The sequence below is a fragment of the Sander vitreus genome, chromosome 1, assembly GCF_031162955.1.
Source record: "Sander vitreus isolate 19-12246 chromosome 1, sanVit1, whole genome shotgun sequence".
NCBI lineage: Eukaryota > Metazoa > Chordata > Actinopteri > Perciformes > Percidae > Sander > Sander vitreus.
The window spans coordinates 23340118-23362716 of record NC_135855.1 but is presented as its reverse complement, the minus strand read 5'-3'; the positions used below and the strand labels follow the sequence as shown (position 1 = coordinate 23362716).

General features: G+C 43.8%; 1 protein-coding gene across 5 annotated transcripts in view; it reads left to right on the top strand.

The window, feature by feature from the left end:
* Window positions 1-22599, top strand: part of zfhx3b (zinc finger homeobox 3b) — a 140197-nt gene that overhangs the window by 45788 nt on the left and 71810 nt on the right. For all 5 annotated transcript variants that reach the window (XM_078248778.1, XM_078248769.1, XM_078248745.1 and 2 more), the window contains exons 2-4: window positions 194-2701; window positions 2834-3413; window positions 6284-6780. In XM_078248778.1, the coding sequence (XP_078104904.1) occupies window positions 230-2701; window positions 2834-3413; window positions 6284-6780 (3549 nt within the window). In that variant the 5' untranslated portion in view covers window positions 194-229. The remainder of the gene's footprint in view (window positions 1-193; window positions 2702-2833; window positions 3414-6283; window positions 6781-22599) is intronic.

Below are 22599 nucleotides of genomic sequence, written 5' to 3'. Positions count from 1 at the left end.
TAAGGTCTCTTTTATATTTTCTGTATCTGATCTTTTCTTAATAGACGTAATTATGTTTTGGAAAATATAGACATTTACGTTTTCATAATTTGCATAGTAAATGATGAGTTGTGTGTGCTTATGTATATGTGTCTATGTTAACATCCTAAATACAGCAATAACCTCTTATCTCACCCAATTTGTGTCTCTGCAGGCCTGGATGCGATGAACGCCTCATGTAGGCATCAGCATGGACAGCTGTGAGTCTCCTGTGGTTTCTGGGACAGACGATGGGCTCGGCTCCTCCCAGCAGCAGCAACCACCACAGCCCTGGAACGATCACTCTAGCTCACAGGTCCCTTGCACTAACCAGGCCCCTTCCCTGGACCCCCTGTCTCTCTCTGCTCCCTACCCTTCTCAACCCCAAAACCCCAGTGCACCTCATGACGGGGTGAGAGAACTACAGTCCCAGCAGCAGCAGCCAAATCAGACATCACCCCAGGCCCACCGTGATAGCTCTGCCACAGGCCAGCTGCATCCTAGAAGAGAGGGTCTTGAGGAAGAAGAGCAAGAGGGAGTAAGCTGTGGAGAAGAGGAAGAATCTGAGGACTTAGATGAAATGGAGATTGACAGCTGTTTCCCAAGTCTTCAACCATTTCCTGGGGTGCAGATGGCTACAGGGGGAGGAGGTATGCCCAGTCTTTTGCGACATCAGCCCTCACGACAGCAGGGAGCACCTGAGAGTGGGAGTGAGGAAGGAGAGGAGGAAGAGGAAGAGGAGAGTAGTGATGTGGAGAACCTGGCTGGAGAGATAGTCTACCAGCCAGATGGCTCAGCCTACATCGTAGAGAGCCTCAGTCAGTTGATCCAAAGTGGTGGGGGCATGGTACCCAACCTGCTACCCACAAACTCTCTCACCAGTGGAGGAAAACCGGGGGAACCTGCTGGGACTTCATCCTCAGTCTACCCTCACATCATCAACACGTTTCACATAGCCTCGTCCTTCGGGAAGTGGTTTGGCAATTCAGACCAAGGTTTTCCCAATACCTCAACCATGGCAGGCTTCAGCCCTGTCCTGCACAGTTTCCGTGTCTTCGATGTGCGGCACAAAAGCAACAAGGATTACCTGAACAGCGATGGGTCTGCCAAGAAGTCCTGTGTATCCAAAGATGTTCCCAACAACGTGGATTTCTCCAAATTTGATGGGCTAGCCCTATATGGCAAGGGTAAGCCCATTTTCATGTGTTTTCTCTGCAAGCTGTCCTTTGGCTATGCGCGTTCCTTTGCCACTCATGCTGTCCATGATCACCGCATGACACTGTGTGAGGACGAGCGGCAGCTGCTAGCAGACAAACAGGCATCTGCCATCATCCAGGGCATTGGGAAGGACAAAGAGCCCCTCATCAGTTTCCTGGAACCAAAAAATAAGAGCACTCCTCTGCCACCTACCCTGCTCCCCATTAACTCTGGCCAGAGCTTCTATGGTACATTTAGTGGTGTCCATTTGGAGCCTGGAAGCGGCAGCAGGGACAGTGAGAGCCTTCTCAACAAAGACTCTGACTCTGGCCTCCACCAACAGCAGCAGCAACAAACCCCGCTAAGCTCAGTGCTTTCTCTTGGAGGGCTGAGCATTCCCAAAGCATCCTCTCTTACCTCATCCCCAGGCTCTGCCAAAGACTCCAGTGCCCTGCTCAATCAGGGAGGGAGAACAGAGGAGCCTGCTGGGAAAGAGTTGGCATGCAAGGGTGAGGATGGGGACAATGAGGGACATGAAAACCTATTGAGCCAGATGGGGGGCTCGGAAGAAGAAGAGGAACTGTTATTAGGGGAGGACGAAGACGAGGTGGAGGCAGAAAGCACTGCAGAGGCCTGTGGTGGTAACAGTAGCAGCGGCGGGGGTGAAGTGGGGGAACCAGCTGTCTCAAACCAAAGCATTTCCAAATCTCCTTTATTAATGCCTAGTAGCGCTCTCCAGCCTTCTGCCTGCACCTCTGCAGTCAGTTCCACACTCAACAGCAAAGACCCTGCTTCCACTTCCTCCTCTGTCAAGAAAGTGGGTTTAGCTGCAGACGATGGGGGGAGGACCTCAGAGCTCCCTCTGAGCTTTAACTGCCAGGGACCCACTGTTCCCACGGCAATGGCGGCAGCTGCCGTCAGAAGGAGCGATGATGACACTGCTGGCACTTCCTCCTCTCCTCTGTCCTCCAATGCTGCTGCTGATGAAAGTGCCAATCGAGATAGTGCCACAGCTCCAGAACCAAATGATTGCTCGGCAGATGGAGAGGAGGAAAATGGAGCCCTTCTGCACCATCACCACATGCACCACCATCATCATCACCTCCACCCTTCATCTCAAGGCCACTCGAACCTCTTCCCAGGGGGCTCCTGTGACATAACAGGGATGGGTGAGTGTTCACAGAACCATGGGCCTGGTGGCAGCGGAGGAAGTGGGGTAGAATGCCCTAAATGTGACACTGTTTTGGGTTCTTCACGTTCCTTGGGTGGTCACATGACCATGATGCATTCACGCAACTCATGCAAGACACTCAAGTGTCCAAAATGCAATTGGCATTACAAGTACCAGCAGACGTTGGAGGCCCACATGAAAGAGAAGCACCCAGACTCTGGAGGCTCCTGTTCTTACTGCACCAGTGGTCAGAGCCACCCTCGTCTGGCTCGTGGAGAAAGCTATACCTGTGGATACAAGCCCTTCCGGTGTGAGGTATGTAGCAAAGAAATGTGGCAATGCTTGATTTTTTTGGGGGTTGCAATTGAAGTTGTTTTTATGTTGTTGAGCCATTTAGGCTTATGTAATATGTGAACTGATATTGAAATGTCTTATTATATTATCTAGGTGTGTAACTACTCAACTACCACAAAGGGCAACCTAAGTATCCACATGCAGTCGGACAAGCACCTGAACAACATGCAGACACTACAGAATGGAGGCACCATTGGCACTGGGCAGGAGCAGGTGTTTGGACATACCCCAGGAGGAGTGGTGGCTGTCCCCTCAGTGACCCAGGCCAGTAGCCATCACCCTCCTCACCACCATCCTGCACAGTCCTCCACTCATATGGCTGTATCGTGTGGGGCCCCCTCCCCGACCAAGCCGAAGAGCAAACCTACTTGGCGGTGTGAGGTATGTGACTACGAGACCAATGTGGCACGGAACCTGCGTATTCACATGACCAGCGAGAAGCACATGCACAACATGATGCTGCTCCAGCAGAATGTGACTCAGATGCAGCATGGCCGACTTGGCTTGGGAGCCATGCCTTCACCTTCTGAGGCTGAGCTCTACCAATATTACCTGACCCAGAACATGAGCCTTCCACCTGGCCTCAAGATCGACCCAGCTGGGGCTGAGGCCCAGTTCCTGATGGGGAGCTTTCACCTGGATCCCAACATGGCTGCCCTGGCCCCTGCACTTGGTGAGCCCCAATTGTTGCTTCTCTTTTGCTCTCAGAAACACCCCTAGTTGCCACAAAATCACAAAGTACAGTTCAGAGATATTTCTTTTATGTAGAATCAGTTTCAGTACAACTTGATCTTGATTCCTAATTTATCAATTTACAGGACCACAGAACGTTGATGCCATTCCCTTTTTATTCTGGTAAAAACACACAAAATAATGAACAAGAATATCTACATTTTGCCCCTCTCCACTGCTATGTATGCTAGGTATATCACCACTTTTTACTTTTGGCGGCTGCCTTTCTTTTATATGCCCTAAGGTATGCCTGTCCTGGTGAACTTGACATCAGTCTCTCATTTTACAAGCAGAGTGTCACGGAAATATAAAGAGAGAGTTGAAAGAAAGATAATCCATTTGAGACAAGTTTACAACAGGGGGGGGGGGGGGCTTACCCCAGACCCTTTTCATATGTCCTTACTGATAGTGTACATGATAATAGTCTTCATGACAGTAGGAATATGCTCAATGCCTTAATCTCACATCCATAGTAAAACCTTCTACTGCACCAGTATGCCTAAATGTAGGCTGTACATTTAGCTATAATTATGCCAAGCCCAGAGGTAATTTGTTTTTCCTTGACAAGATATCTACTCTAAGTGACACTGTATTGATGTGACTTTAACAGAATTCTGAAGTTCACTTTGTGATACCCACTTTTGCTCACAAAAGGTGAGTTAGCGGGCCAAACTTCTATTTTGTCTTCTCCTTGCCCTCCCCCTCAGGCAGCCAGCTTTTTTGTCATTATTACCAAACTGCTGCAGAACTTTACCACTGGAGTTCTCCATTTTTTTTAACTTTGTAATTGCAGCTATAAATTTTATCTTGGTCAAAGATGGGAGGTTAGAAGGCTCAGCATGGGTAATTCAGCAGCATAGCAAAGTATTTGGCGGGCCAGCTACAACCCCACAGTTTGTACAGACTTGTCTCCAACTGTCGCCAGTTCAAAGACACAAACAAGAATTGATTGCTGTGACTAATTCTTGTCTTGTGTCTAATTTTCCCTCTTCTGCCATCTGGTTCATTTTCCTGTGAGGTGAGCTGTAATAAGCATGTTACAAGGGAGGCAATGATGACACAGTCTGGGCCCATAAACTACAGTGGTGACATCCTCAGTTAAACTTTAAGGAACTCTTAAGCCATCATACACAAACACTCTGATATTAACTCTACAGTATGATACGATATGATATGATAATCTGTTGATGGAATCTGCCATCACAAGGAGATCTCAGACCAAGCAGCTAAAGTGAGAGGGTGCACTTTCATACTCTCACTGTGGATTTTTGACTTTTGCGTTAAGATTTTTAAAGTTTCACATAGCACTAGCAATCATATATATATATATATATATATTAGGGCTGTCAAACGATTACATTTTCTTAATCGCGATTAATCGTTGAATTTCTATAGTTAATCGCATGTTTTATCACATTTGCATTTCAGAACTGTTTTTAAGTACATATTAGTACGTGATTAACACGTTAATGCTGACAGCCCTAATATATATAATAAAAACTATGTAAAACAGGTGCAAAGCTACAAATTTGAATCTTGGCCCAATGGTCTACAACCAGGAACATGATCCAGGTCTGTAGTAAATCATTGAATCTGCTTAGTAATGGAGCATGAGTTCCAGGTAGACATTAGAGATTCAAGGTGCAGGAAAAGACAGGACTGGGATAGCGATTGGGCATGTGTGTGCATCTCTGTATTTGTAAGAGAATGTAAGACGCCATGACTGGGGAGCTGGGTCTGTGAGTGATTTCAGAGGGCTTCTCAAAGGTCTCCCTCTCCTGGCTATAAAAACTCAGGTAATGGAGAAAAGTCCAAGAGCAGGCTGCATACTGCAGCAATAAATAAAAAGGAGCTGCTGGAATTAATTTAGTGTAAAGCCAGGCAGGGTCAGGCCTGCATGCTCTGTCTGGGCAGTGAACGATTAAAGATCAGCAAGCAAAGGCAAAAACTCTGGCTGCTCTTACCTCATATTTTTAGCGTTCCTTTTTAAAGTCAGCTTTCCCAGACTGTACAGACATTAGTTCTGTGGTTGGTATGGTATCATATGTACTTGCTGTGTTTTTCCCCCTCTTTATCGTTTAGACTCAGTACCAACCAGAATTAATCTTTTAGATGTCCATATTGATTTAGAGGCAATCTGGAGTGAAAGAAGCAGAACAATCCAAGCAGAGAAGTGGATTTCTTTTTATTTTATTATTCAGTGAACAAGGGTGATGGTTTTGATTTACAGTAATGTGTGCTTAGGAACTCCTTAGTTCTTCAGTAATGATAAAATCACTTGCTTTTTCTGTGGAGCTCATGGCCTCTGGAGTTGATTTACAGACAGGCCATGAAAGTGCACCAGCCCAAACAGGGCAATGTGTACGTTCATTCTCTGGCAGTGTGAGGTTTTGGTCCTTATGAAAAAAGTCCAGGCTTTGTTTTTTCTCAACTCAAAGCAAGGATAGCTATCGGTCCATAAATACATACATGCACATTGTCCTCCATGCAACATCATACCAACAGAGTATACTTTTCCAAAGTTAAACAGCTTTACTTTACCTGAGATGCTATTCATTCAGAGAGTGTGCGAAGTATGACTTCCTTTAGAAAACACTGCGTGCTAACTCAAAAATAATAAAATAATGATGTATACATCATAAAGTAAATTACTAAGGGTTAAAGTGGTCTTTAAAAACTGAACTCTGATAAAGAGTGTAAGCTTTGAATATGTCTAACAACATGATAAGTTTATGTTTGCAGCCATCTAAAAACATTTCTCTCCTCTTCCTCTTTCTTTTTGTCTGTCTTTGTGTTCCCCGCGCATTCTAGTAGGTGGGGAGATCCCTATGGACGTGCGGCTGGGCGGTGGGCAGTTGGTGTCCGAAGAACTGATGACCCTGGGAGAAAGTCTATCGCAATCCAGTGACCCCTCCCTTAAGCTCTTTCAGTGTGCTGTATGCAACCGCTTCACCACTGACAACCTTGATGTGCTTGGCATGCATATGGGAGCTGAACGCAGCCTACCGGAGGAGGAGTGGCGTGCTGTGGTGGGTGACTCTCACCAGTGCAAGTTGTGCCACTACACCACTCAGCTTAAGGCCAACTTCCAGCTGCACTGCAAGACAGATAAGCATGTGCAAAAGTACCAGCTTGTGGCCCACATCAAAGAAGGGGGCAAAGGCAATGAATGGCGCCTGAAATGTGTGGCCATAGGCAACCCAGTGCACCTGAAGTGCAATGCCTGCGATTACTACACTAACAGCCTGGAGAAGCTGAGGATGCACACTGTCAATACCCGCCATGAGGCTAGCCTCAAACTCTACAAGGTTAGTGGTCCTCAAACTCCTTTATCACACCCACCACTCAACCTTGTTATGACAGTGTATCACAATTTTCATATCATTACTGAATATATACATAAATGGGGGGGAAAGAGCATGTGCATAGGTAGAATAGGTCTATATTATTGCACTATTTGAGGTGTTCTAATATTACAGAGAGAAGTAGTATGTCTGTGTCATATTTGGGAGTATTTATTATTATATTATTATTAAACTTTGATGAGTTTTTCACAAATGGCAAAATATGTCCTTAATCCTCTTCCCGCTAACATGATACTCTAACCACTAAACTAGCCGTTCTCCCAAGGCATGAATAATAGCCTTGTTGTGTAACTCTTGCCTTCCAAGTAGTCATATATAAGCAGGGCCTCAGTGCTACCATGAGAAGAACATGGCAGGTGAGGCTGGTTTGGAGGGGAATCACTAGGAGACGAATGAAGAAGTGTGAGGAGACAGAGGTTTGGTGCTAATACTCCTCGGAGTGGGAAAGACTGAATCGTTCTCGACAGCCGTATTGATTTTTGCTGGACTTGGAGCTTCACCTTCTCCTCTAATCATTCCATAATAGCCAATGGATGAACACTCTCCGAACAAATGGCCATAAATCTAACAGGCCTGATTCCACTTAGGTACCTATCCTGTGTGTCTGCGGCTTTGGCCACTCTGCGCTTAACCCAAACTGGCATAGCTGCGCATGCACGCCCACATACATACAAAACGCATACAAACAGTGACAACGTACACTCCCTGTTAGCCTACATACACACCAATCTAACATATACCACTGTAATGTGCCTTTTGTATATAATACGTCCACTCCATTGTCAAGTGTTTGACTATTAAAAATTAAACAGGAAGAAGTATTTAAACAGCTCTATTGCTTGTCACTTTTGGTATCTTAATATATTACAGTATGACTTCTTTTGGAAAGGAGGCACTAAAAGGCATGTGAAAAATGTGCTGCTTCAAGCATGGTGTTTTTAATCACATTTAAAACTAAGGTGAAGTGGTCCATTTAAACTGCCTCAAAAAGGCTGTCTATTTGAAAATCATCCAGGATTTTTGAGTGGATCCTCAGAACCACTGGCATGACAGACCTGTTTCCTGTCCACAAAGCCTTTCTACTGAAATCCTAGCAAAAGAGAGAACATGTTTTGTGGGAAAGGTATGATGTAGGGCTCCTAGTACAGCTATTAAAGGGGCCAGGGGACACAGGAGGTGTTGAGTGGAGAATATGCAGTTTTCACCAGGACAAGCGAGAGGACCACAGGAACATTTTCAGATGCACAGGGTATTCAATACGGATTCAAATATGCAACATACTTTACAAATGTGTGGAGTCAGTTGTGAGACAGCAGAAGCGTATAGCCCATTTTCCTTCAGTTTTTTTTTTTTTTTTCCAGCCCATGGTCGTCCTCTCCTGGCTTTAGCTGCTGCACTTACTGGCCCACATTCCTATGACAGTCTCACATTAGACCAAAATAGACATATGCTCTGGCATGCTCTCTCTTTCTTTCTCACACCTTTTGGAGGGAGACTTGTTTTGTCTCGCAGCATAGGGTACAATTTATATTACATTATCATTGTGCTTTCTGCTTTGCTGTGAGCCCGATAGGCAAAAGAGAAACATAATTTTTTTTCTCCTCTCTCTTTTTCCGCACACGTTTTTAAGAGAGAAGAGACATGTGTCATACTGCAGCTCAGGCTGTGGGGGATTAAATATGTACAACACATCCAGGCATGATCATTTTTTATGACTTAAGCCTCTTAAGATGGCTCCATATTTCTTAAAACCAATTGATCTTCCCAGTAAGAGTGTGTGCATTTGTCCAAAAATTACCTGCTGCCTGAGAAAACCGTGGTCCTCATAAACTCTGCTCATCGCAGACACTACTCAAAAACAGAGATGTTCTGGAGTTGACAAGAATTATTACAATATTTAAGACTCACAAATGTGATTAGTGGACAACAAGAACATGGTTGTGAGGTCTCTTTGGCAGCACAGGCTCCCCACTTGACAATGTCACAGTCTTCATACTGCATTTGATTTACTGTCCTGGTAGAGATACTGACAAGCAGAAACCCACAGTGGCCCACAAGCCTGTAAACCCAACTTGGTATATTATGCAAAGACGAAAAAAGGAAAATCACCAATCATTTATTCTTCCCCAATGAAATCCGATGCAAATAGCACCATTTTTAAGCTTTTTTGGGAGAAAATAAATCATCAAGTCAGCATAAACAGGCTGTATGATGTGGGAGATGCTTGGGACACTTCACCCAAATCAAACTGGTTTGCATTAAACAGGCCCTTTGTGTGCACAGCTCCATATAAATTGGAGCCTGTAATTACTGGAATTAAAAAGGAAGGTTTAAACTGAGGGCTAAGCTGGATGGGATAATTTGAGAGTCTGTGGTATGTGGCCCATATTAGGGCTTTCTAAAAATATCACCCCCACTACCCCAACTATTGGAATGTTCCAAAAGACCACAGAAAGATCCTGCAAGTCATCCTGACCACACGAATCACCACACAGTGGGGGGTGATGCCGTTTTCCCTGTGTACTGTGTTCTCAGTTGAGACATACCCATGAGCACTGTGTGTTCTGCCAACACACCCCTGTGCTCTGAAGATAACTTTCACCTTCTCTTTTTCCGATGGACCGTAGGGATTATAGTGGCTCTGATGATAGCGTGATGGTCACCAATCTGCTCCTAGTAACGGTCACTCCTAAACACAAACAGATGGATTCTGTTGCAATACCCGGATAACCTAAATGTTAGTTTGTGTACTGTATGTTTTTAGAATACCTAGCTCTCCCCTGAGACTCTCTTGATCTTGAACAAACCCAGCTTCCATTCTCGTTTTACAATTAGCCATGTACATAATATGTGAATATGATAGCCCTTATCCCACCAGCAGTAGGCCTCAGGGCTTGGCTATGTGTGAGTGTGGAGGTGAGATGAGTGGAGCTAATCCAGCTCCCAGGCCCTGGCTGCTCTGGCCAGACAGAAAGGGTGGGGCCTGACCAGGCCCAGCCACAGGCCTCAGCTTCCAGTCAAGGGTTGGGGGGAAAGGGGAGGAGCATGGGGAGTTAGCTGGCTACCTTCCTTGTCTCGGGGGCCGGTGCAATCGGCGGTAATTGAGATTGATTGGATGTTATTTTTCCTCTTGCAAATGTAGTCCATTAGCTTGGCACACGCATAATCAGTTTAGAGCGCAGTTAGCCGAATGTAATCATGTTCCTCGGTGTCTGCTAGCACAAAATCCACTCCAGATGCCGCTTGGCCATGGAAAGAAAGGGAGAAAGTGCCGTCACTATCAAATGGGGGATCTTTAACCAAGAAAGTCCTAACACCCCACCCTCTGTCCTGGTCCTTCTTCATTGAGCACACACATAACTATACAAACTTGTCACCTATCTCTCTCTCAACCTTACACACACAGTCACATCCACTGTCTGCTCCGTACCCTTTGAGAACAAGGCTTTTGATCATATGTTCTGCATCTTTAACTGCACTAACATAGTGTTAAGTGGAGCCCAGCAGCTTGCCGTGTTTAACAAACACAATACTGTATCTTGGATGGAGTTACTGCTCTTATTTTACCCTTCAGTGCAATCCAAAAGAAACAATGAACACTGAGGAAAGAAAATCTCTACACTTTGCAAAGAGCAAATAATCACAATCAAACATAATAGAGGAAAGGAGGTAGTAATGTAAATGAAGGGATTAGTGGTTACATGAAAAGGCATTAAGGTGGTTCACTGATGATCCTTCTCAGCAGAAGCACTGGCTTCTCAGACTCAGGAATGCAAAATGTTTTGACCTCTTCCCATTAATGATCATAACTACCAGGATTGACTCCAATCCTCATGGACTATTTAATAGTACTGCTGACTTAGATTTAGGACAAGTGCCCACTAGATGACATGGTGTCTGATTTTGGTGTCCCAGATGAGATTTTTACACATCTTCAGGATTATTATGGTATCTTGTTGTTTCTACTGTGACAGGGTTGGCACCTCAATATCTAATTCACCTACCGAGCTCCTAAATTCTTCTGGGATGTAACAATCATGCTTCATATTTTTTGGTGGTCTTATAGCCCGTTCAGACAGATGAGCCCAAATTGTTACGCTGGCCAACGTCAAGACAAAAATGACAGCAGGTACATGTCCTCTGGCGAAATGACATTTAGTGGGCGTCTGGCCTTACACGCTTACCCACCAGATTTTTCTAAGAAGAGGAGGGGTAAGAGAAGGATGGAGAGACAGACAGGAGAGAGGGATGGGGTTGGAAGGATAGATACTCTGCTAATTATCATGGCTAGCCTATGATTGTTCAGTAATAGTGCTCAGTGGGAAAGGTTGCAGCAGTTCCAGGAAGAGCTGAGCTCTGATTTACTGGTACTACCGCTCTAATAAAGCGCTTGCTGCACATCCTGGGAGACAGCCCATTCTCTCCTTTCACATGCACATGCACATGCACATGCACATACACATACAGACACACACACACACACACAGAAAGTGCCAGCAGATGACAACATAGGGCTCATGAAATGCATCATTTTAATTGCTCAAAGAGAAGCTCTTGTATGAATAATATGATTCGGAACAAGTGATGTACACGTAATAAAAGGCTTCACTCTAAAGGAAGTATTTAAATTCTGCATGGGCTCTTATAACACCTCCTCAGTCAACACAGTCATGACCCTAAACCCCGGTTACCCTCTTTGCGTCAGTAGTTGCCTGCAGGGCATTGCGCTATAGTGTCCTACCTCAAACCGCTGTTACTCTGAGTGGTAAGTGGAACAAGGAAGGAAAGGCATACAACAGAAATCAGTGTGAATTGGAGAGAGGGGCTGTCAGACAAGTAAGGGGGGCTGGTAGGGCTTAGTGTTTGGCAGTGTGCAAGAGTTTCACAACTCTTCTAGCTCCCACCCCTTGAGAAGGCCAGGGAGAGGGTCAGGCTTTGACCCATGGCACAGCTGCTGTTGCTGCTGTTGCTGCTGCTTATTGTATGTGCAACCGCCCTACTGTGGGTGTTGCTGGGACTTACAAAGTGACAGTGAAAGAACGCGAAAGAAGGGGAGCAGAAAGCTGCTTAGACAGGGTAGGCTGGTCTTTCTCCAGTGCATTACCAGACCAGATTCTCCATCCTGGGTCTGTGGTGGCGATAGAGATGCATTCTCTGTGTCCCATCACACAGAGCCATAGGAGGATTAGAGTAGGGATAGAGATGATGTGTTACATTATCAGATGGGAGTTGGAGAGCCTTGGTCATTGTGTTAATGGTTGTTTGTTTTGATTAGATTTGTTTTTGTTTTTGGACAAGAGCAGCAGAGCACGCTCCTGCTAATGTGCAGGGAAGCTGCTGTCTCATCAGCAAAGAAAGGCAGATTGGTGTTTGGGGAAGGAAAGGAATATGAGCCAAGGTTACAGGTATCGTTTTTTGTGACTGGGGTTCATAACAGTTCAAGGCAGAGATAAGTTCCACTAGGGCTGAAAGTCATAATCACGATTATTTAACACGATTACGCATTGACTTGTGGAAAGATGTTGCAATTATTGAACTTGTGAATAAGTTGAAACAGTGAATAAGTTAAACAAATTTTTCTTAATACTTTTCCCATTTGAATTATTATTTTTTCATTCAGAACATGAGACAAAATAAGAGTTTTCTTGCTAAATAAAAATATTCTGTTTTTGTGATTATTAGGAGCCAGTCCTAAGTTCCACTTTGTGCACAGTAGGGGGTTTTGTCACTATGGGAAGTGTAGATATACATCTTTACCCCCTTTTTTTTACAAACAAGAAACAGTTTCTTAAACATAACTGTCAAACATCCTTCAGTCCATTCTGCTTCTTTCTACCTTTTCCTACCTTATCTTCGTTGTCTCCATATAATTAATAAACATAACAAATAGGGGGTGAAGGGACCCATAAAACAAACCAGTATGGATAGTGAACCAGTGGGTGGTCTAGAATGGGGATCTGCTTAAGGTTAAAAATCTTTAATCAACCATGCTGGAAAACTAAACATTCTCCTCAGCTAAATCCTCTGTCTGTGTCCACCATCCCACTCCGTCTACTTATTCTTCAGCTTGTTACAAGTTCCTTGCCCCTCACTTGAGAGCCAAATACCGTTAACGTTATTGTCAACACACTGATTCAGATCTAGCTCCCATAAAAATGAAGACACATAAAGCTTTCCAGGCTTTAATTTGTCTTGAAATTTTGTGATTATGACAAATGGTAAAATGCAGTTTTTCCTTTCCCTCTAAAAGATTGTAGGAGATGGGGTCACTATCAAGAGGACAATTATATCTTGGAGAAAGTTCTTACTGCACCAACTGGAGGGTCTCTGTATCTAATCAGTGTTATACCTTGGCTCTGCCTGCCTCTATCTTGTCAAGATGGTATTACAGACATGTCAGTTATGGTCCTGTGTTTCTACCACCCCCACTGCAAAGATGCCAGAGAGATAGTATCCATTTTCCCTTGTCCTTAAAAAGACCTGTTTAGGATTTCATTTTATCAGCGGCCTCTACAATTTTGCTATGAACTTATTATGTATTTGGTAGTCAAACTGCAATAAAATGAGTTTCCATGTTGGCTGACTGTCATTACATTTACATGCACACAAATGACTCAATTACTGTAAATGCCCAGATTGAAGTGATTGGTAAAGGCCTTTTTTATGTTTTGCAATTACCAAACTTCCCCAATAACCAAGTTTACATGTGTTGTTTGATGGCCAAGTTAATATATGGAATTATGTGTGGTTGCCTACAGGCCACAAGACATATTCTTGTAATATAGGAGCACTAATGCTAATTTAGGGATGTTACTGCTCTACAGAGCACCTTAACATGAGCTTTCTTTCTTGTAGTGTTAGTTGTAAGATGAAAGCTGCTGCATGTGGCTCGAAACATTGAAACAACCCAGAGTTAGCTGCTGATGTATTTTGAGTGCATACAAACACACTGTGCAGCTATCGTGGCTTGAATCAAGCGTCTCACAGGTCTTTTTGCCCAACTGGTCAATACATCTGGCGACCGATAGCCACCGCAGCTGAAAGACTAACAGTGGCAGTTGGCAGGTAAACACTGCATAGATGAGGCCAGATGGGGGCTCCTGTGAATCTATGTAGCTTCTAAGCCGAAGGGATGGAGAGAGTGAGGCAGGCAGGCTTACCGGCTTTGTGCCATCAATACATCAGTGGCTAAGCCACCAGATTAATGGCCTCCGAGTGGTCAGGGCCACAAAACTACTCAGCTCTGAGGTCTGTGTTCAGTGGAGCTGTACATGAAAGCAAAGGTAGGGTGAAGAGACAGATGAGGAGAGGGGAGGAGGTCTTAGGTACCAGGATGAGCACACAGGGACCTCTATTATGTTTGGGTTTGGCCTACAGAGTACAGTCATGGGACACATACATTTTACAGAATTATGGATATGTGCCCCTGGCTGTTGTTTCATTCCCCTTGCCTTGTAATCTTCCACTTGTAAGTCCAAAATTATGTTTGTGTAGCTAAACACAATATTATGAGCCGTATTAATTCATTTTATATTTATGTATTTATAACTGAGCACATTTAGTTTCTAAGCACAACCTGTTGGCTTTGTTGTTTGGCAGTTGGATTCAAAGCAATGCTTGATTTATAGTACTGCAGCCATTTAAATAGCTCCTAAATGCACAGAGCATGTACTGCCTTTGTTTTACCTAGGTTTTCCTTTGTGTTAACAAATCTGCCCCGAAGGTCTTTCCATTTTGTGGTGCATCGATTACTGTTGGATTGCAGAACTCCAGCAATTTTTTCTCGCCTGGATTTCATTGTTGTTAGTGATGGGTCAGAGAGGTGCTGATGCCTGCATGCATGCTTACCTCAGAGCATTTTATTTTGGATGGGTTATGTAGCTCAAAATGTGACATGAAGTGCTCTGGGCAGTGAAAAGTCCACCTCACCTCTCTGTGACCACTATCAAGGCTTGAGTAAAAATGAACCATCCACCAGTTTCCAGAGGACCATTTTCTGTGTAGAGTTTTTATTTGAAACAGTGGGGCCTCAGAGGCTTTTTCTGTAGTGCAAGAAGAGAATAGCCATCTCTTCCTGAACTTCATGGTGCTGGTTGTCCATCCATGTTTTGCCTAATTGCTGTGTGCTTGAGTCCAGGGATAGAACTGGGAGCTGTAAATCTCTCAGTGTTATGCAGACAATGTTTTCTCCAGATGTAGAAGAAAAGATTTCATCCTTTTGTAATTAAGCGGTGCAGCCCAGGGTGTCATGCGGTTTTTATTGGGGGCCCTGGAAAAGATCATTTTGCACCTTGTTTTCTCATCATGCCTTTTATTCTTCAGTACAAAAGATGGATAAAATGGAAAGATGAAAATGGAAAAAAAAGCAGCAGAGAATAGAATATCTTGTTTAAATTGTAATATGGAAATTACTAGGTTGTGATGTAAGACGTAGTGCTGGGGAGTGCGGGGTGGAGGCACAAAGGGGACAAAGGCATAGTCATGGAACCAAGGCAATTACATAATTCCCCTGATGAAGAATATCAGAAAAAAACGCCTTTTAACACCAGGAATGTTCCCAAATGTTATCTTTCCCATGGGTGCCGTCTTCTACACCTGTGTTCTACTTTAAACTAAGAGAGAGAGGGAGTGAGTTGGGGAAATTGATAGTGAGTAAAAGAGAGAGACAACTCTAAGAGTTGGGGACGAGAATGCTCTTCAGTTTCTCAAGGGCTCCGATACTTTATGGCCTTCACATTCCTGCATGACAAACTGATGCCCAGAATAGACAGAGTGGCGTTGGGAAAAAAAAAAAAAAAAAAGTTTAACTACCATGCCTTTAAGCCCCACCCCAACATATCATCTCTGTTCCTTGCTCACCTTCACCTCACCCTGCTTTGTTTATGTGGCAAACCTCAGGGTCACACTGTCTGACCCTTTTTTTTTTACTATCCAAAGCTGTTGAAAGCGAGGGACTGAAGTGCAGCCTTTTGTTCAGTGTAAGCAGTTCCACACATTTGTGTTTTATAAAGTCCTTTTCAATCTCATGTTGATTTACAGAGGCCTCTTTCCTCTGGGATCTCTTCAGAGAAGCAGACAGCAGAGGAAGTCTCCATAGTCACTGAACTCCTCGACTCACTCCCAGATCATATACTATCATCCCTCACTGCCAGCCCTGCAAACTCTTTTTTATAATGTCACTACATTCAATCAACACTAGCCCTAAAATTAAGGACTGCTGAATAATTCAAACTTGGATCCTTCCTTTAGATGGCCTATCTCTGTCACTAGATAGGAATTTCCTTAATTTATGCTTGTTAGGTTGGAATAGTCATGTTGAAATAATTTGAACCATAAGGGCTGTCTGTGCAGCTACTGTTTAAATGGGAACTCTGGGAGCTGTTAAAGTTTGAACATGAAATTGTGAGATCTAGAATGCAAATTATTATTCAAATGATCAATGTATTAATTTGCATGCTGAGAGGCATGAGGGGGGGGGAGAGAGAGAGCAGCTTAATAAGTTCTGTAAAGCAAAGTATTTTCTTATTTGTTGATGTTTCAGAAGTGAGGGCGTATTCATTTTGCAGTTATGAGTCCCAGTGTGACCTACATCACTTTCTCTCTCTCTCTCTCTCTCTCTCTCTCTCTCTCTCTCTCTCTCTCTCTCTCTCTCTCTCTCTCACACACACACACACATCACACACACACATCACACACATCACACATCATCCTTATCATCACACAAAAAATGCTTTTGTGCTCACCAATGTTCAGGTGCACCTCCCTGTTTCTCAGAAGTATAATTTCACAGACGACCAATATAGCACGGTATGGCCTCCATAATACAGATAGTTTCATCTCCTACTTTTGTTTGCAATCAGCTCGTTGTTGAATTTCTGGGGGGATGAAATGTCAAAATGTCTGGAGTTATGGGATATTAAATAGACTTAAACCATAAACTTAAGCCTTAAGCAGTTGAAACTGGTTGAGTAAGGAGCCAAATAAAGGCAAACCCTTCAGAACATGAAGACATTCAACATTACTCTGAGAAAAATCGCAGATTTCAGCACCTGCTGTTTGTACTCTGATTTTCTCCCATCTTCTCTTACACATAAAATTGAGCTTATCATTCAATTTTACGGAATGTACAACTTTTTCACCTTTTTCCTAAGCTCAGTTTCCGACTGGTTGGCTGAAAAGGATGGAATAATTTGGTGACAGGTCTTTAGGTGTTTAGGATTATCAGTGATTTTTTTGAGTGGTCGTATTAGATCATAATGTTTGTAACTGAGTAGCCTGTAAAATGAAGCCAACTAAAATAAAAAGAGAAAAACATATGTGTTGTGAATTTTATTCTAATAACTTCTTATTGAAGGATTGGGTGGCTTATAGCAGAATACTAACCATGAGTGGCGCATGTAGTTAAGAGAGATCAGTCCTTACATCTGGAAAGGAGGTTAGGGCTTTTTATATGAGAGATCCAGCATTGGAGTATTCCCAGTATTCAACTTAACTTTTTAATCATTAAAAATGATGAAGCCATCTCCAAAAAGTCAGGGGTTTATATACAAAAATCAACCACCATCTGCCATCTCTGATCAGAAGCAACAGCCATCAGGCCAGGGTTACCAAGGCAGAACAGGAAAGGCCATTAACTGCCAATCACTGCATCGATCGACAAGCCAGTCCACCACTACCGCCGCCTCTCTACCCCCACCCACCCCTGCCCACACACACACACACACACACACACACACACACACACACACACACACACACACACACACATACAGTTCACCAGCTTTTACTGTACAGTGCACACACATGCACAGACACATACAAGTGCACATAGCCTTGCATAAACCACTATCTCTTTGTGCACCCGCACTACGTGATGGGTAACATTTGGTTGAGTTTGTCTCTTTCCCGCTTGAACCGCGTTATCTTTTAAATTATCTCCAGTCTAGATTGCAGGATCAACATTCTGTTCAGTTTAGATAAAGGTTGTCTGATGTTTTTTTTTTTATTGGCTCAGTAAACCCAATGTGTTACTTGAAGGATAGTCAAGATGCCTTTAAAAAGATATTTCCTTCGGAGCATAGGTTTGTAATCTCCTCATTACCGAAATGCATCTCAGTAAAGTCCATTGCCCTGTCAAAATGAGAGTAGACACTCCATTCTGCTCAGTCTCCCTTTACATGTTTGGAGTCAACCGTCAGATAAAAAGGGAACTAATAGAGTCAGAGAAGGGCAAAAAGGAAAAAAGATTGATTTTTTTGTTTCTCCTCCATTTTCAATGGTGTCGCTAGAACTGAGGGTCATTAGCAGAATATTTACCTACTTCCCAATTTAATAGAGATGCTGTATATCAGAGTGATCTGGATCAGAGGTCAGGGCAGGGGGGGAGCAATTAAAGCGGATGGATCCAGAAGCTCTGGGCCTGTCCCATTGTGTGTGAGAAACAGATAGGTGAGCTAAAAGGGAGGCAGTGCCAATATGTTTTGAACATGGCTGTATTTATCAATCGATAATGAACTCATTGATGAACTTGTGATGAATTAGTCAGGGGCACAAATGCACACGTGTGTGTATGCACACCAAACACAGGCATCCGCTTGTATTGACGTGCATGGCTTTGTTCTTGATTGTGTATATACTATGCACTCATACTGCACTAGTTCAACTATTATACATGAATTCATAGTTAAACCAGTGACCGGTAACATTCATACTAATTGTGCTGTCTTTTCTGTTACTTGCTTTGGTTAGGTCAGCCTTCTCTGCCACACAATAGCCAGAGACAGAACAGATATGATGGATGTGGCCTGGGGCCTATGCACTCGCTCTGCGTCTGCGGTGGCCTCATCCACACATCAGCCACAGGGAGAGGGAGGGAACACAGTAGGGAGGGAGGGAAGGAGGGCAGAGATACAAACCAGACCAGCCATTTTCCTCGTTCCGCTCATAAATATTTGTGTGGCTGATTTATAAACAGTGGAGCAAGAGAAGAGATCAAAGTGAACTGTAACGCTTATATAAAACTGGGTCTTTTTTAATACACTGCCCTACACACCATGCCCGTGCCTATTAAAGACAAAGCTGTATATCATGAGGCATATTGGCAAGAGTACTGAATGGCCACTCACACTTCAGAGCTTCGTCTTCCCCCAAATGTGAGTCTAGTTCTTATAGTGCGTCCCTTCAAGGCTCTCAAACTCTAGTTAAAGGCCATCAATATGTGTTATAGCTAAAACTCAACCTGCTCTTAGCCTGTGTAAACTGCCCTGAGGTCAGTGGCTTCTTATGTGGATTATAAATGGCTGAAGTGATGGCGGCAGCCATATTAAAACATAGCAATGCAGTGAAGAGTCATCGTGTCCTGGTACTGGTAGAGTAGTGTTCGTCACAGTAGACAGCTGCACATGCTGATTCAGGCAACCAGCTGGTCAGACGCAACACAAAAGCCAAGCCTCCTGTACAGCAGAGAGGAGGGATTAGGGTGGGGGTGAAACAGTGTGTGTATACGGTATATACTGTATGTGTGTGTTTGTTACTGGCCTCATGTGTCCAAGAACTGACATACACAGACGTCCACAACTATAGCACTGCCAGAGCAGAGCAGACATTCCACACCTACAAGCAGTGTTTACCTCGCCCCCACCCAATTCATACACACACATCTCCCATCCATCCCAGCCCCCACCCTTACCCTTCATTCCTGGCCTGGGTGCAAATGTGGGGGAGCAAGAGGTGCTCTCCTCTGCCTCTGGCCCTCTCCCTGATTAAGAACAGTTATAGCTGGCAGATGCAAAAGAGCGCCATGAAGATGGCTGTTCGCTGACCTCTGTGGGAGGGAGAAAAGCACGGTTAATGGGAGAGAAAAGAAGGCCTATTTCAATGGAGATTCCACCCTTTGTCCACCAGCAGGACGGGGTGTGCTCAGTGTGGTGAGGCATGGGAGAGTTGCTGCTAAACAGCCTGTCTCTCTGTCTGTGTGTGAGTGCCTGAAGACATCTGGTTCTCTAGCTGTGGGAACACAGGGGCATTATTTTTTACACCTAACGCTTACATAACACATGAGTTCAGGATCTTGTACAACTGCATGGTAAGTTTGTATAGTTGGCCTCTGTCTTATATAAAACAATGATTTGAGAAATATTTTTTTTCTGTATGTATAGCATATATGTCATTGGAAAATATAATCCAGATCTGTTTCTAAAGCCTACCCCCAGTAGTATGAGGGTATGCTGCAGTCTTGAAGCAGTTAGATGAAGCACCCCTTGTCTTATAAGTTGAAGTCCTTCATACATTATGTTGTAATTGTATTGCTGTGTGAGTTTAATCAGGTAGGTTGTCAGAGGGTTTGAGAGAGAGTAGACTGCAGATTGTCTTACCCCTGGTGTGTCTCAGTTTCTGTGCAGGGAGTTCAAAGTCCTGCTGAACATCAGAGGGCTGATGCTGAGTGAGGCTGACTAGCTGCAGCCTGTGGTCTGCGAAGGGTTACTGAATTATTACTGATGGTTTCAGGGGTAACTGTCCAACCACAGGACTGGGGAATATTAATCATTTATTTGATTGTCCGCATGTGCTGATTAATCAATTTGAGTAGGATCTGCAGGATTAACTACCCTATTATTCCCCTGTAAGAACAGATAAGAGATAAGACTTTAAAATATCATATTCCATTTATCATTTATTTTTAGGTCCCTGCTGATGAGGGTGAAATAAAAACTGAGGTGAGATTAGGCAGAACAGCAACATGGGGAAAGTGTTGGGGGAGGAGGATAAGAGATGGAGGGATTAGGAGAGAAAGGAAAATCTCGTAAATGCAGATTTTAGTACTTCAGAAGATAGGGGAAAAAGATACAGCTTTGTATTTCTTCAAACATGGCACAGAAACCGAGTTGTGCAGCTGGGAGTTAGAGAGCAGAGAGAAAAGGGGGGCGGAGAGACGAGAGGAACAGGAAGTTGATGGGAAAGTGATAGCTGTCTCCACCTGGAGTATAGCCTGAGCTGTGTGTTAGGAGGGAAAGCAAAGCAAGGGAAAGAAGGGAGCTGCTGCATTTGACTCCTATACTTGACTCTGGTTTAGGTAAGTTTGGATCTCATACCAAGTATAGCAAGCTAAACTGGTCAAACAATGGCACAATTCCTTGTTTACCTCACTCACTATCTATCCAGTCTATAAATTCTCAATTTGCCAGCTGTTTAATGTGTTATGTCATGTGGTAATGCCTTTGATTCCAACATGCCTCCGTTTGTAAATACAAGAGGCACTCAAAAGGCTGTGGTTTCTTTACAAGCATGGCGCCCCCGGCGCTTTGGTTGGGAATGCATGGAGAGGGAGAAGGATTGAAAGTAAGGGAGGGAGTGAGAGGTGGTTAGAAACTGTATACACTTCCCGTTGCTCTTCTGCCAACCCCTCTCCCTGCTGCCTCTGGTTGTGCAGGCAGGCAGTGAGTGAGAAATGTGAGAGGGAGGAGTATATCCTCTCTCCTGGCTGAACACAGCACCGTAATTATGCACTTTTCAGCAGGTTTTACCTTTTAACACTTTCCTCCCGGGTTTGAGATTAGTGCTCACCATGCTTGATTTACTGCACAATTACTGAACAAGAGCTCTATCTAATCAATAAACAGGAAGGGGAAAAGTGGTAGACTTTGAAGTATAGTTTGAGATTTTTTGCACGATTGAGCAGTGTATATGGTGTAGCCAGTAAAGGCAGCTTGGCTGTGATGCCAGCCTGTGGAATATCTATATTAATCAGGCACGCCTCTTTGCTATGCCAGCTCTCTAAGCTTCTTTACTGTGCTGAACTACTGGAGTGGAAAATGACATCTTTTTTTCTGACAACTGCTTAACACAGAGGTCAGCAACAAATTGTCTAATAAGGACATTCCCCCAAAACATTAGATTAAAATCACAAGTTGTCCAATAAAAGTGGGGCTTAATGTGATCTTATAACTTACTTGCACAAGTTACATGAGAATGGATATAAGGCACTCTTGTGTGGGAGCTTGCTATGCCCTGTATTAAATGTCCCCAAATGGGCAGCCTGCACAATGACCTCCATGATGACACTTGCTAATGGCATGAGCAGTTATTTTTGGAAGCTCCAAAGACCGGCCATCGCAAGTCTTTCTGGGGCTTTGTAAAGCTTTTTGCCAGTGTGAGCAAAGCAATAGGTCTCTTCCAATTAGTCTGGTCTGTGTTTGATTTTTAGTTATGACAACTATATCTCAGCTGCAATTATGCTGCACTGGGAATGATGAGGGTTTAGGTTATTGATCCTCAATTGATCAACCTGATCAATGAGCACTTTTGTTTCTTTCTTTTTTTTTTACAAAGTGGAGTTATGTGTTTTCCTTTGGCTAATGAGCTGGCCCAACAGAATGACCCTATAAAGAAATATGTGTTAGCGAGGCACATGTGTATTAGTTATAGAGTTGGCTGTGCTCTTGGGAAGGAGGGGGGGTACTGCACACAGCACCATTTTTCAAAAGTGCACTACCTCCCTGTGGGCATAGGTCAGAGGCTATGATGGGTCTTATGAAGAACAAAAAATGTGCGTAGTGATTTTTTTCACTGTAGAAAGACCCGGACACTATAAATAATCCAAATTATGGAAGCAATGGTATTTTTTATTACGCTTACAAATGTTTAGCTTTTTATCTCTAGTTTATAACACCAAAAGTGTAATGTCAGGGTTTCACTCATTAAAGTTGCAGTTTTTAGTTGCCCGGTATGGAAGAGTTGACAGGTGAAACTGGTGGGTGTTTGGTG